Raw genomic sequence first — 14326 nt, forward strand, 5'->3', positions numbered from 1 at the left:
AAAGGTGACCTTAGATGACCATCTCGAGTTTCCGCAACCCATTCAGTTTTAGTAGCAAGTCGAGATTCATTTGCCTCTTCTGTTGAGAACTGTCGCTGGCCTCTGTCCAAAAGATTTGGGTAATCGTTCAAATAGAACCTGTAATGCGATTAACACCTCCGAGATGTTGAATGTGCTGCATCTGAAGCTTTCGGTGAAGGAACCTGAAAGGTGACCTTAGATGACCATCTCGAGTTTCCGCAACCCATTCAGTTTTAGTAGCAAGTCGAGATTCATTTGCCTCTTCTGTTGAGAACTGTCGCTGGCCTCTGTCCAAAAGATTTGGGTAATCGTTCAAATAGAACCTGTAATGCGATTAACACCTCCGAGATGTTGAATGTGCTGCATCTGAAGCTTTCGGTGAAGGAACCTGAAAGGTGACCTTAGATGACCATCTCGAGTTTCCGCAACCCATTCAGTTTTAGTAGCAAGTCGAGATTCATTTGCCTCTTCTGTTGAGAACTGTCGCTGGCCTCTGTCCAAAAGATTTGGGTAATCGTTCAAATAGAACCTGTAATGCGATTAACACCTCCGAGATGTTGAATGTGCTGCATCTGAAGCTTTCGGTGAAGGAACCTGAAAGGTGACCTTAGATGACCATCTCGAGTTTCCGCAACCCATTCAGTTTTAGTAGCAAGTCGAGATTCATTTGCCTCTTCTGTTGAGAACTGTCGCTGGCCTCTGTCCAAAAGATTTGGGTAATCGTTCAAATAGAACCTGTAATGCGATTAACACCTCCGAGATGTTGAATGTGCTGCATCTGAAGCTTTCGGTGAAGGAACCTGAAAGATGACCTTAGATGACCATCTCGAGTTTCCGCAACCCATTCAGTTTTAGTAGCAAGTCGAGGTTCATGTCGCTGGCCTCTGTCCAAAAGATTTTGGGTAATCGTTAAAATAGAACCTGTAATGCGATAAACACCTCCGAGATGTTGAATGTGCTGCATCTGAAGCTTTTGGTGAAGGAACCTGAAAGATGACCTTAGATGACCATCTCGAGTTTCCGCAACCCATTCAGTTTTAGTAGCAAGTCGAGATTCATTTGCCTCTTCTGTTGAGAACTGTCGCTGGCCTCTGTCCAAAAGATTTGGGTAATCGTTCAAATAGAACCTGTAATGCGATTAACACCTCCGAGGTTTTGAATGTGTTGCATCTGAAACTTTCGGTCAAGGAACTTAAAAGGTGACTTTAAATGACCCTCTCGAGTTTCCACAACCCATTTAGTTTTAGTTACAAATCGAGGTTCATTTGCCTCTTCCGTGGAAAACTGTCGGTGGCCTCTGTCCAAAAGATTTGACATTTTATCTGAAAAATATCCATGATTTTACATATCAATAATTACCCAATTCCAAGCTTAGGAGTGGGATTTACGGATCTTAACAAGAGAACATTAATTAACAATTACTCCTCTGCTCCTACAAACCACCAGGGAATAGCCCTGTTTGTCAGGTCATCATTCAGTATCGAGAACGGTAAATCATATACATATTTAAAAATCTACACATCATTAACAATAAAGGACTTTTCAAATCAATGCAAACAACGTATCTGACAGGTTAGAATTCCTAAGCATTTACTCCCTTAGCATACACTCCTCAAGTTAATGCTGTAGCTCGGATCTACGGCAAGAAGTGCTGAATAATTGCTTTTATTTAATAAAGCAACAGGCTTTTCGTTCAAAAATGACGACGCTAAAATCTTTCTGATACTCCCTGGAGGAACCACTGCAAACTTTATTCCCTCCCATGAGGTCGCTTAGGAATTGGAAGATGTCATTCTTTCCTAGGATCATATAGGGAAATGATTGGACATCAAAGATGGAAGGGTCTCGGATAGATAGGAGCGGTGCTACAATTAACGTCCTAACTACAATTTAGTCCATCAACGACACTTTTCATGGCCGAACTCTCATTTCTTCATCGATGTCAAACTCATTGAGTAATAACTTGGAATCGTTGTTTTTGCTCTCAGGGATGTAAGGGTCTAGAATAGATAAATTGTAACCATCTGGAGCTGCTATTAACACCGGTGTAACAAGGTGGCATTTGTTAATGTACGCAGTATGATTGACGCAACGTTTTGAAATTACTATTTTTACACATGAGTGAAAATATGCCGTCGATGTACACAAGGGCTCTAGGGGGTGTCAGGGATGGGGTTATACAAGGCATTTGGGAAAGACGTGATGTGGCGATGAATGTATCCTTCTTTGGTAATAGAGGAAAATCCTATATTTTCAGGGACGGATCTCAGTATCCGTGATTGATGTACTTTACTAATGATTACACGTAAATAACCTAACATTACCGAGTGCCAAAAGGAGTGAACAGATTGGCCCAGATATTCCGGACCACATTTCACCAAAAACTGCTATTTGTCAAACCGCCGTCAACACCTACCAAGCGGCGAGTAGGCCTTCGGCCATGCTCGGCAATCTTCGTAGCCAATCAGGTTGCCGCTCGCCGCCCGTAATCTCGAAGAAGGTTCGGCTCCTACAACACCCTACACTTTTCGAATTTTGGATTTTGGCATTCGGCCTGATTCTCTTTTCCTCTTTTCCGTAACTAATAACAATAAAAAATTCATTTAATCATTACTTAGCGGCACCTTGTCCAATTTGTGCCTAGCGCCTCTACAACTTTGCAAATTTGGACGTTACCTTTTGAACATTTCATCCCTTCCCTTTGAAATTACTTTGAATAAGTACACTTCACATATCACACGGGACTTTTATCTGCATATTTACTTGGCTTTATTCGCAAAGGATCTTTTAAGAAGTAAATTCTTTCGATAACTTAGTGGGGATGATCAAGTCACCAATTAGAGCCCGTCATTCCATGCCATTATTATTACAGGACTAGGTTTCTTACCTATAATTTGATGGGCACCGTGAGAATAATAGATAACCGTATTTGATCCGTGCCTTAAAAAATGAAGTGCTGGTGGCAGAACCATCTTGGTGATGTTCATTGGGAATTTTAGACTTTATTCTATTTTTTCAGCAGATGAACCTTACATGGTAACTTGTAAAGTTTTGCCTCATTTTCCTTAAGTTCTACTTAGTTTGATGCCAAAAAACAAGAAAATTCATGGAGAAACGTGCCTTAAAGGTGATAGTTCCCCCTCATACTTACTATCAGAGTTCCAACGGAAAAAATCTTGTTGTCATAGGTAAATACGGTTTCCATTGCTTCTTCAGCTGTTAATAGACAACTATGCGGGTTTGCTGGAGAATTTGGTGACTGCTAGGATTGTTAATTAGTATCTCCGAAGCCTGGTTGTTATAGCTAAACTTAAAGCATTGGCTTCAACGCATCGCAAAACCAGAACCTTGGAGAGACCAGTGAACATCCATGAGAAAGTGAGTGAGGAGCAAGGTACCTAGCATTGTACATCCGTCTGGTTTTCACAACTACCGTTCCTAGGGATTTAGGATTCAGATTCGCACATCAACCAGTAAGCTTTTCTCCCAATCATCTTGATATAGAGGCAGCTATGCAAGGCGCAGCCAGGTAGTCCAATGCTCAAGCCACTTAATCAACACAAATATTATCCTAACTTACAACAAAATGACTTGTTTCTTCTCTAACAATGGAACCGGAAAATGTTACTTTGAATGCGCGAGAAACTTCTTTGATCGAGATGAAGAAACGTAAATGAAGAAATGAGTCCGGAACATCTCGACCAGGTACAGGCCGCTTTGTTTACATTAGGAGTCTGGAGTATCTCGCCGCAATTTCACTTGAAATCACCATGAACAGATCAACGGGGTAACTGATATTTGATTTTACGAAAGGGATAAATGTTAGACGCGGACGAAAGTTCTTTTGTCGAGGTGAAGAAACGCTAACGCTGAGAAATTGAGTCTGGAACATCTCGAGGAAGTCCGCTCTGGGTACGCTTTGTTTATGTCCGGACTATGTCGCCGTTCGTTTGTTTACATTAGGAGCGAGTTTGACACCGATGACAGACTTTGGTTTTTGATGAAAATTTGGTCTGGAATATCTGGGCCAAACGCAAAAACCTGCCAAAAGACTTTTGTTGATATTGGTGACCCATGTGGTCAGACATTGACCTGCTTCATGCGAAAGCTGTTCGGCTCACTGCTGAAGCTGTTAAAAATAAACTAATGTAAGAAAATCCAGATTTAAAACTCAAAGTTGATTTACCTGAATTTTACCAATATAGTTTTACCAGAAAATGCCTATTTAATGACGACTTCAATTCCACTTCATCGCTGTTGCAAAAGGCTTTAATCAGAGCTATACTTTCCGATGGTTAAGAACGGCCCGGCCTCTGATCTGGCGTTGATAAGGGTCCTTTCTTAGCCGAAAGCTGATGCGACTGCGAGACTATGTAACTGGATACATTAAATTCCTCCATTACTTTTCGCCGTGTCCAAGTGGGCGGGAGCGTTGTCAAAAACGTGAGTTTTTGGTTCCGGGTCTCAAATCCATTAAACATTTTTTTGAAGTGCTCCATCAGCTCATTTTCAGTGGCATTGGCAAATCGAAAAATTCCTGATTTTAGAACGTGGTTTATCTGTTTCACTTTTGTCGTGGCGTATTTTTTGACAGTCAATCTTTTTTTCTTAACTGGTGATTCACCGAGCGATGCAAGTGGTAGGTTTAAGGCCTCGATCGAAATTGATGTGCTTTCGAAGGAAGGAATCTCTGTCGATTCATCGGAGGCGATGCATATTTCGGGTTCAGGGAGGGGTGCTTTCATTGATGAGCTCTTAGGAATTTCTGCAAATTTTGGACGGCGATCAGATACCGCCCTAGTTCTGACCGTAAACTATGCCAGCTAGCGATCCGCCGACGATCCCTCCGTTATGGCTCGGCGGGCCGCTTCCGGGAAACCAAAGCTAACGGGTTCCGGGGGAAGTATGGTTGCAAAACTGGAACTTAAAGGAATTGACGGAAGGGCACCACCAGGAGTGGAGCCTGCGGCTTAATTTGACTCGGCACGGAGAGCCTCACCAAGCCCGGACACCGGAAGTCCGTTTTTTTTCCGTGCGAAAATTTTCCTTTCGCATAAATACGTCCATTTGTGAGCTCACATATAAGTTAATCGCATTATTTTAATGAATGATAAGTTAGATTGTGAAAACCAAGTTTCTTTGCGGATGGAACGCGAAAGTTTACAACCAGATTTATTGCATCTCGAAACGTACTCGTCACCGAGATCAGCTATGGAAGCTATGAATGCTACTAGTTCTCTTTACATTGCTCGCACTAAGAAAATTCTCAAAAAGAAAAAGTTCACGAAGTTCAGTCAACAAATTTTGAACGTTGAACATCTTAACAATGAATTTCAAACATTTCACAGTATGAATTTTAAAATATACAAATTTTGACAGTAACAAAAAATTGGAAACTTGTGACGGTTGTAAAATTTACACAATTTTGGAAAGAGCGTTTCCAAAAGATTCGTAAATTATAATTTTGACGTAGAGACACGGAGAAAAAAAAAAATTAAGAAAGTTGATAACTTTGACATTGATATAATTTTAATTTCAATTTAATCAAGAATTCTGAAAGAAGCTTTCAGATTTTTACTTACATCATCGTCATTATTAGGGTCTTCATCTAGTTGGCGTCCGGGCCTCCCCGAAAATCCGACCTTAGTCTATCGACTGCTTCTTGTCCCATGGCCCCTGCCCCTAGTCTTTGCAAAGCTGCTCTTGCAGCCATGGCTCTTTGGAGCTTGTATGATTTGAGATCATTCTCAAAGTCGGCAGAGAAGTCCGGATAACTCTGGATCATCTCCGAAGCGAGATGCGGAGACTTGGCCAGCGTACTCGTATTTTTGGGACTCATAGTGTTGGTGAAAGTGCCAAGTCTGCCCAAGTACTGGTCTGCATCGGAATCATTGTAGTTTCCTCTTGGCGCTCCCATAAGACATGAAGCGCCAACATGGTAGCTCGTCCGTATGGGGGAGGGGGACTGTTCGGCCGGAAAATCAAAATATAGCACTAGAACACACTCAACATGTTTGCGTGCTAGACCAAAAAACTTTGAAGCTGGCGAAAAACCCTTTTCCCGAAAGACGGACCATACTAAGGAATCAACAAAACTAAACTGAACGAAGGAGGAATTCACAGAATATAACACAACAGTATATGCTGAAACCCGTCTATTATCCTATCCGTGACCTTGCGAGGGCCGTCTAAGGTCGCAAGCTCTCCTCAGGGGAGACGAACAGGGATCATTTTAGCCGAAAAACAAGGCTAACACCTTCGCGGAAAGTAGGTTACGGTGGTTACGCCGTTTCAGCTTGTGAATTCCGACTTCAGGAGGCGACGGCCGCTCAACTCGTAGTCAGTCACCGAGTTCCTCGTTTTCCTCCTCGGCGATGGAATTTGGAGAATTTTGAGACTTGAGATTGAGGAGAGGCGGAGAAGTTAGTTATGCTGCTCTGAATTTTGTGTCTTTCCCAATTTTTCACCAAAATCGCCTCGCCTGTCAAAGATTGCCGACATTGCAAGTGGCGGTAAGAATCCACCCATTGATTCAATCCGAGAAGTAGTAGACCTCGGGCTCCTGTCCGAAGACGGCAGCCGATCAACCTCAAATAATTATGCCACTAATCTAAAATTCACTGACAATCATGTATTCGACTTATCAAAGAGACTGGAGGAAGTCTACGACACTGCTACTCAAAACTCGATAATGAAGCTATTCAAGGAATACGATCTTAGCATACGGACAGACCGGTTCGGGCAAGACCTATTCCATGGGCACGGCATATTCTGGTGAGAGCGGTACCGAAGGAATCATCCTGTGGTCCATCGACGACATTTTACATGGCCGAACTCTCATTTCTTCATCGATGTTAATCTCATCGACTAATCACTTGGAATCGTTGTTTTTGCTCTCAGAGATGTAAGGGTCTAGAATAGTTAAAATGTAACCATCTGGAGCTGCTATTAACACCGGTTTAACAAGGTGACATTTGTTAATATTCGCAGTATGATTGACGCAATGTTTTGAAATTACTATTTTTGCACATGGGTGAAAATGTTCCGTCGATGTACACAAGGGCTCTGGGGGGTGTCAGGGATGGGGTTATACAAGGCATTTGGTAAAAGAGGTGATGTGGTGATGTATGCACCCTTCCCTGGTAAGGGAGGAAAATCCTATATTTACAGGGACGAATCTCAGTATCCGTGATTGATGTACTTTACTAATGATTATACATAAATGAATAATATTTAAATAACTCAATAATACATGGTTTTTTTTTTAAAATAAACAATGTGCCCAAGCGCTCCTTATAGACTCAGCTCCGCAGGTGCGTCAGACTCGAGACCCCCTCTGGGGTAGCCAGCTGTAGAAAAATTCAGAGTAAAACAAGTTAATGTAAGAATCTTTGAAGGATTGTGACTCGGAAAATGAAAACGGAAAAAGGAAAATGAAACGGGAAGACGGTTGACTGGGCTGATATAAGGTGCGCTGGGCAAGCCTCACCTCAGAGGGTCAGTCGGTGAGGACACGCAACAAAAAGAGACGAAACGAGCGAGTGCGGGATAGAAACAACGATTTATTGATCAACATAACAGTGAAAAGGCACAGTCCGAAATACACGAAAATAAAGAATACTCGACATGAGGCAAAAGACTAGCGAGAAGTAAGAGAACCGAAGGGAAACGGAGGGAACCTTGATCGACGGCCAGTAGGGTGGCCGTTAAAAATGACTTTTTCGAATTTTTAATGGGAGAACCCTGCAAAAGTTTCCTTTTAGTATGTAAAGGAGGACCAAAAAAAGAAAACTGAAAAAAAAAAATTTTTAACCGTGCCGCACGGCCGTTGAATGTGGCAAGCTTGCAAGTTCGATTTCCGCAAATCGCGCATTTTGGCGTTTTGAAGCGTCGCCGAAGGCATGATGAAATTTATCTAGACATCTGAAATCACGGTTATTGACTCAACTTTTTGCGTACTTTCACGTGGTGTTAACAGAAATTTTGTAGAATTTTTGCAAGTACGATTTTTTTGCTCTCAAAGTAGGGCGAAAAGACGATGCGCGCAAATTGAAACTCGCATATCACGTTTTGGCGCACTGCTTACGCACGATTAAATTCATGCAGAGATCTGAAATTACGGTTATTGACTCAACTTTTTGCGTACTTTTACGTGGTGTCAACAGAAATTTTGCAGAATTTTTGCAAGTACAATTTTTTTGCTCTCAGAGTAGGGCAAAAACACGATATCTGGAAAAAAATTGTCAGGTTTTTCTTAATTTGAATTTTTATAATTATTGAGTTGTAACTTAAAATTAATCAGTGAGAACAAAAACACACCAACTCGAATAAATGAAAATAATCAAGATAAGATGTTTGGTTTCTTAAGGCAAGTACTTTTGGACGGTTTAAATATTTAAGTTGGAACAGATGCGGTAACTTCGATGCCTTTTATGGAAATTGACTGTCTTTAATGAAAAGATAACATTTTCGAGTTACCGAGTTGGTGTGTTTTCGTTCTCACTGATTCAAGCTAGGTACCTACCTAGTCTAGAGGTAGACTCAGCGCTGCTTTTGTACATCTTGGGTACTTCTTCCGGTAGTCTGCTACCACTTGCAGCATGTACTGCTGTTGTTCATGACTTTTGGTCAGGCTTCCGTTATACTCCTCTATAAGTTTGACCCCGCGCTCGGCCACATCATTAACAGACTTTAATTTTACTAATTTGTTGAAATTTTCGTTATAACTTGCGTCATGCGCCCAAGTTGATGGTTCGCTCTTAAGAAAATCAGTGGATAAACCGAGACTTTCAAAAAATTTTATCGTACCACTATTTACGAAGTCACACAACTCTAATCCCTCCATTTCAGCGATCCTTTTGAACGCGATCCGTCTTTCAAAAGTCGCAATTTTATCTAGGTTGTCAATCATTTTTTTTTTTCATTTTATCAGATACGTTACTGTCAAAAAACGAGAGGGCACACATTTGTGGCGTCAAGTACCATAAATGATTGCTGAACTTATTTATGCATGCCTCTGAAATAAAAGGATCAATATTGGCATACTGATCTAGCTCCATCAAAAACTTCAAGTCGTGGTTTGGCGCTTGAATTGTCAGAGGTGCCTTGAACCAAGCTCGAATATATACTTTTACAATAAAAATACACAAGGCCTCAATACTCTCCCTCTCATTATCTTTGAAGTCGAACTGGTTCCTAAAAAGATATATTTTCAAACAATAAATTGCCTTTGCCATCCATCTGGCATGGTGGATGGGGCCAGGTGGGGCAAATTTTACGTTTCCAGTAAATTTACCGAGGAAAATCTGCGATAAAATCAAAAATTCCCGGTAATCATCCCGAGGAACTTCTTTCCTATCAAGGATTGACTGCGTGAAGGCGAGGATCCCTTCTTTGTCATTTTCTAAAATATGCATCACATTGTCATCCGCTACTAAAAAATTACTGTGATCCATTTTGGGCCAAGCTTCCTTGAATCTTTTAAAAATAGGCACTTCGGGGCTTGTAGAGGCAGGCATTTTTGCGTCGAAAGCTGCTCGGAGCACTAATTCGAACATATGATGCCTACAAGGCAAGCATAAAATGCTTCGTCCAAGCATTTTTTCAAGAATAACAGCAGCCCCATATGATACTCCTAAATTGGAGTTGGTAGTATCACAGCATAAACAATGAAATTTGCTATCAAGATCCCAATCTATGAGCTGTTCATAAATAGCTTCAGCCTGCTCCCTACCGGTTGAGCTTTTTATCTCGGGAATGCTTAATATTTGTTCCACATCACCACTTGTTAAAATAATCGCGATTCTGTCACACTTGTCGGAACCCAATAACTCTTTCATTAACTTCCCATCCCAATGGATTGTAATTATTCCCAAATCTACATTTTTAAAGTTTTCCTTTAATTTCGCGGCTCTCTCTTTCCGTAGTTTTATCCTTGCGTCTTGTAAAGATGTCCTATTAATTGAAAAATTTACGGGATCTAATCCCAAAGCTTCGATAACAGCGATTAAAATATGCGTTGCATTCCGGTCACTGAGTTTCGCCTTGTCTAAAGCTGCTACAACTTTAAGAGTTAAAATTTTTTTGGATCCTCTCTGGCGCTTCTCTCGTGGTTCAATCTGGTCATCTTCTTCTTCCTCCTCTAACTCGGCTCTACCTTCAATTGATGACTCAGGCTCACATTGAGTGCTACATTCACCTGCATCTGCAATCATCAAGAAGCCCTTAGACATTGAGAAATTTGCAGAAGGCAAAGTCACAAGGCTTAAGAGAGAGAGAGAAAAAAATGGTTCATTTAGAGTGTCAAAAATACAATTTTCTATACTTTTGGAGGGAAAATTGGTGGTAAGTATTGTATAACAATTCAAAATGTGAAGTTGAGAGATCCTTGCGAATTGAAATCAGTACTGCCTACTTCGTTTATTGGAGGTTGTGAGATTAAAAAAAGAAAAAATCTGCAAATAGACAAAGTAAATAGAGATTGTTTTTATGAATGTTTTATGTAAACTTCTTACCAGAACAAGAACTTAGGAGGGATTGACGATATTTTTCTTCTCTTTGAAGCCTTTTGTTTTCTCGTGCCTCTGCTCGTTCTTCTTTTTTGGAAAGGTCCCAATCAATGCCGTGCATGAATCCTTCTCGGCCGGGTTTTCTTTGAGCCACTAAAAACTTCCTGTCCTCTTCTAATTTAATGAGATCCATCGCGTTTTCATGAGAGATATCAAAGAGGTCGTCGAGTTTATTCACAAAGTCTGTTTCTTTAGCAGCATTACTTTTGCGATGGCTACTTTTCTGTAAATTTCTCCACGTGTCGTAAAGGGCCTCCAGTTTTTTAACACAATCACAGAAAAACTTTGTAGGAATTCGCGCTTTGTTCCAAAAGGTAAGAATTTCCTCAATTACCAGCTTAAAACTTTGACGCAAATTTAACTGCACTTCGCGAAGATTGAAGAATAATACCCTTAAAGCGTCGCCATTTGACGGTAATTTACTCCCTATAATTTGTTGACAATAGTTCCCGATTAAATAAACCGAGGTGTCTTTTCGCGTGGTGGGCATTTCGAAGGAAAGCAAAACTGAGTCCTTGCTTTCGAGAACAAACTGATTCACTACATCAAACACACGAAAGTACGAACTTTGGTCGTCGACCCTCTCGATTGATGGTCATCAGGAAACTAACAAGCAAATGTGTTAAAATATAAATGCAGCTCAGACTGCAGACACTGCATCCGATTTCAAGCATGTTTCAACGTGTTCGTTGCTCGCAAGCGCATCTATTTGCGAACACGTTCCAACCTGTATCTTTCGGAATCAAGCTTCAGAGTTGAGCTTCCAGCTCAAAGTTAATGGCCAAAATCATGACGTGTTTCACAAAGCGATTTCTAAGTCGCCCGGACTGATTATAAAACTTAATGAAGCCAAGATATGACTTAACATACTTTTTTTCCAGATATCGTGTTTTTGCCCTACTCTGAGAGCAAAAAAATTGTACTTGCAAAAATTCTGCAAAATTTCTGTTGACACCACGTAAAAGTACGCAAAAAGTTGAGTCAATAACCGTAATTTCAGATCTCTGCATGAATTTAATCGTGCGTAAGCAGTGCGCCAAAACGTGATAAAACGCGATATGCGAGTTTCAATTTGCGCGCATCGTCTTTTCGCCCTACTTTGAGAGCAAAAAAATCGTACTTGCAAAAATTCTACAAAATTTCTGTTAACACCACGTGAAAGTACGCAAAAAGTTGAGTCAATAACCGTGATTTCAGATGTCTAGATAAATTTCATCATGCCTTCGGCGACGCTTCGAAACGCCCAAATGCGCGATTTGCGGAAATCGAACTTGCAAGCTTGCCACATTCAACGGCCGTGCGGCACGGTTAAAAATTTTTTTTTTTCAGTTTTCTTTTTTTGGTCTTCCTTTACACACTAAAAGGAAACTTTTGCAGGGTTTTCCCATTAAAAATTCGAAAAAGTCATTTTTAACGGCCACCCTAACGGCCAGTGACGCGGGGAGACAAGCGAAGACTAATTAACTTATTAATTTTACTACTCAAATGATGAGTTTTCCAATACACCAGATCTCCAGTTCTGAATGAGTGATCTGCTCGACCATGATCGAATCGCTTTTTACGGCGGTTATAGGCCGCTTGCAAATTTTTCTTTGCTTTATCCCAATTCTCTTGGACGTTTTTGGGATCTTCTGGTAAAAGGTCATTTATATGCCATTGAAGGGCTAAAGGCGTATTTGGCTGAATTATATAAAGCGCAATTATAAAAATTAATAAATTCAGACAATAGTCAGGAAGCTGAACTTCACAGGTTGAACTTCTTTTTATCGGGCTGCATTATGTTTGAAAGGAAAGGAAGGAAGGGTGTTGTGTTGTGTTGTTATGGGAGAAAGGTAATTTCATCAAACATTGTGACTTGTGTTCCTTCTACTCACGTGGACAAAATTAGGTTGTTCGGAATAGAATCAGTTATCAGTGCAATTGATGACGACGAGCGCGCCAGCCAACTCCGGGCGCTTAGCAGAACTCTAATGGATGATGGCGTGCTGCGCTGTGAAAGGTGCGCACAGAACGGTATGAGGTAGGAACAAAAATGATTATTTATGAGACAAAACGGAGCGGCGTCAAATAATGAAATTGAGACAACAGATTCAGCAAAATAAATACATTTAATTACATATGTTTATGTGTGCCTGGTAACTGGAAAGTCCGGAATCAGGAAAAGACAGCCGATGGTTGCCGACGGTGATTTGACACACAGCGATTTTTGATGAAATTTGGTCCGGCATAGCTGGGCCAATCCGTTCATCCTAAATTTTTGCACTGTTGAAAATGTCGAGCGCTAGTTTTTGGTGTGTTACCGCGGACAAATTGTTTGCGCGATTTCAATGTACATAAGCGCGGGTCGTTGCAAACACACTCTGTTTTTTGAACACGCGCGACCTACTTGCCAAGCCTAAAATACAAAAATCGGGTAAAATAAACACTACGGCAGTTAGTTCTAAACACTGAAGTCTGCTTGTCTTTGAATCAACCGGTGGGTAAGTTTCTACAACTGTTGTGTTTTAGTGAACCGAAACTTTTCCACCAGGGTGTTCCGGTTGACTAAATCGGAACCGGACCTGGGTTTGGTTGACTAAATCTGTTGAAAAAGGGTATGCTGTAAGAGTAATGCATTATGGTAATGGTATGCGTATGGTAATGCATCAACCAGGAGTGTGTGTGTTAAATGTTACTTTACTTTTCAATTGGAAGTCGAGACTCCACCAAGGCGCCGACGTGAAGGCAAGACTACTCATCTTGGTTTGCGGTCTGCGCCGTTTTTTTTTTTTTTTTTTTTTTTTTTTCTTTTTTTTTTTTCCTTCTTTCTTTCTTTAAAGATAACGAAATATTTATTAATTTTGTTACAAAGGTGGAACCATTATTGGACAGTTAATGGCCGAAGACCTAAGAATACATGTTAAGATAAAAGAAGTCCTAAGAATATTTACATGAAAGTTCCCCCTTTAGAGTTCCATTACAAATGTACAGTGAAGCTCCTCAGACTTGTATAGATTCGTTCATTATCGTGGTCGTTTACCGGCGGGAGCAGTGGGTCGGAGGGCCCGGTCCTCTCGGGGGCCGGACACGCTCGGGTTCATGGTGGTGACGGAGTAGATACGTGTTAAGCATTCTCCCACAAACAATAGAGGTTAGGCAGAAAACAAGTCTAAAGGAACTCAACTTCTCAAAGGAATTCCTCATCATAACAATTTCTCCAAATATATCGACGAATATGAAGACTGCGATTTTTCCAAAGTCGAGGAGGTCGCCTCACATTTCGACGACTCCATAGATAGGAGCCTGTGCACTCGCTAAAGCTCCTCTCTGCTTCCATCAGCATCATGAAGTGACTCTGTCACTAAATTCGTCGGTCTGGCAAAAACTAGAGGTTTATCGGCGGGAGCAGTGGTGCTAAAGTCAAACTAGAAGGAATTGACGGAAAAGCACCACCAGGAGTGGAGCCTGCGGCTTAATTTAACTCAACATGGGGCACCTCACCACACCAGGCTCCGACACCGGAAGAATTGACACATTAAAGTTTGAAAGTATCAGGTTAAAAAGTATTAAAGTTTAAGAAGTATACCACTAAGTATTCAAACCAGAACAAGTTAGCTTACACTGTTCCGGTCCTCAGAAAATTAATAAAATTCCTCATCATAACAATATCTCCATTGACAGAATGAAGTTGGAAAGTATTAGGTTAAAAATTATTAGAGTTCAATAAGTATACCACTTAGTATTAAAACCAGAACAAG

At 40.9% G+C, this 14326-nt stretch overlaps 2 protein-coding genes across 4 annotated transcripts in view; both read right to left on the reverse strand.

Annotated features, from left to right (window-relative positions):
- The window catches only part of LOC109030397 (alkaline phosphatase), a 324326-nt gene that overhangs the window by 37107 nt on the left and 272893 nt on the right, over positions 1-14326 (reverse strand). The gene's annotated exons all lie outside the window — the stretch shown is intronic.
- Positions 8719-10510, reverse strand: LOC140225431 (uncharacterized). The gene has a single exon (XM_072304354.1). It carries the CDS (start codon positions 10251-10253, stop codon positions 8925-8927), a length of 1329 nt encoding a protein of 442 aa, XP_072160455.1. The 5' UTR covers positions 10254-10510; the 3' UTR covers positions 8719-8924.

This window comes from Bemisia tabaci, chromosome 9, assembly GCF_918797505.1.
Source record: "Bemisia tabaci chromosome 9, PGI_BMITA_v3".
Taxonomy (NCBI): domain Eukaryota; kingdom Metazoa; phylum Arthropoda; class Insecta; order Hemiptera; family Aleyrodidae; genus Bemisia; species Bemisia tabaci.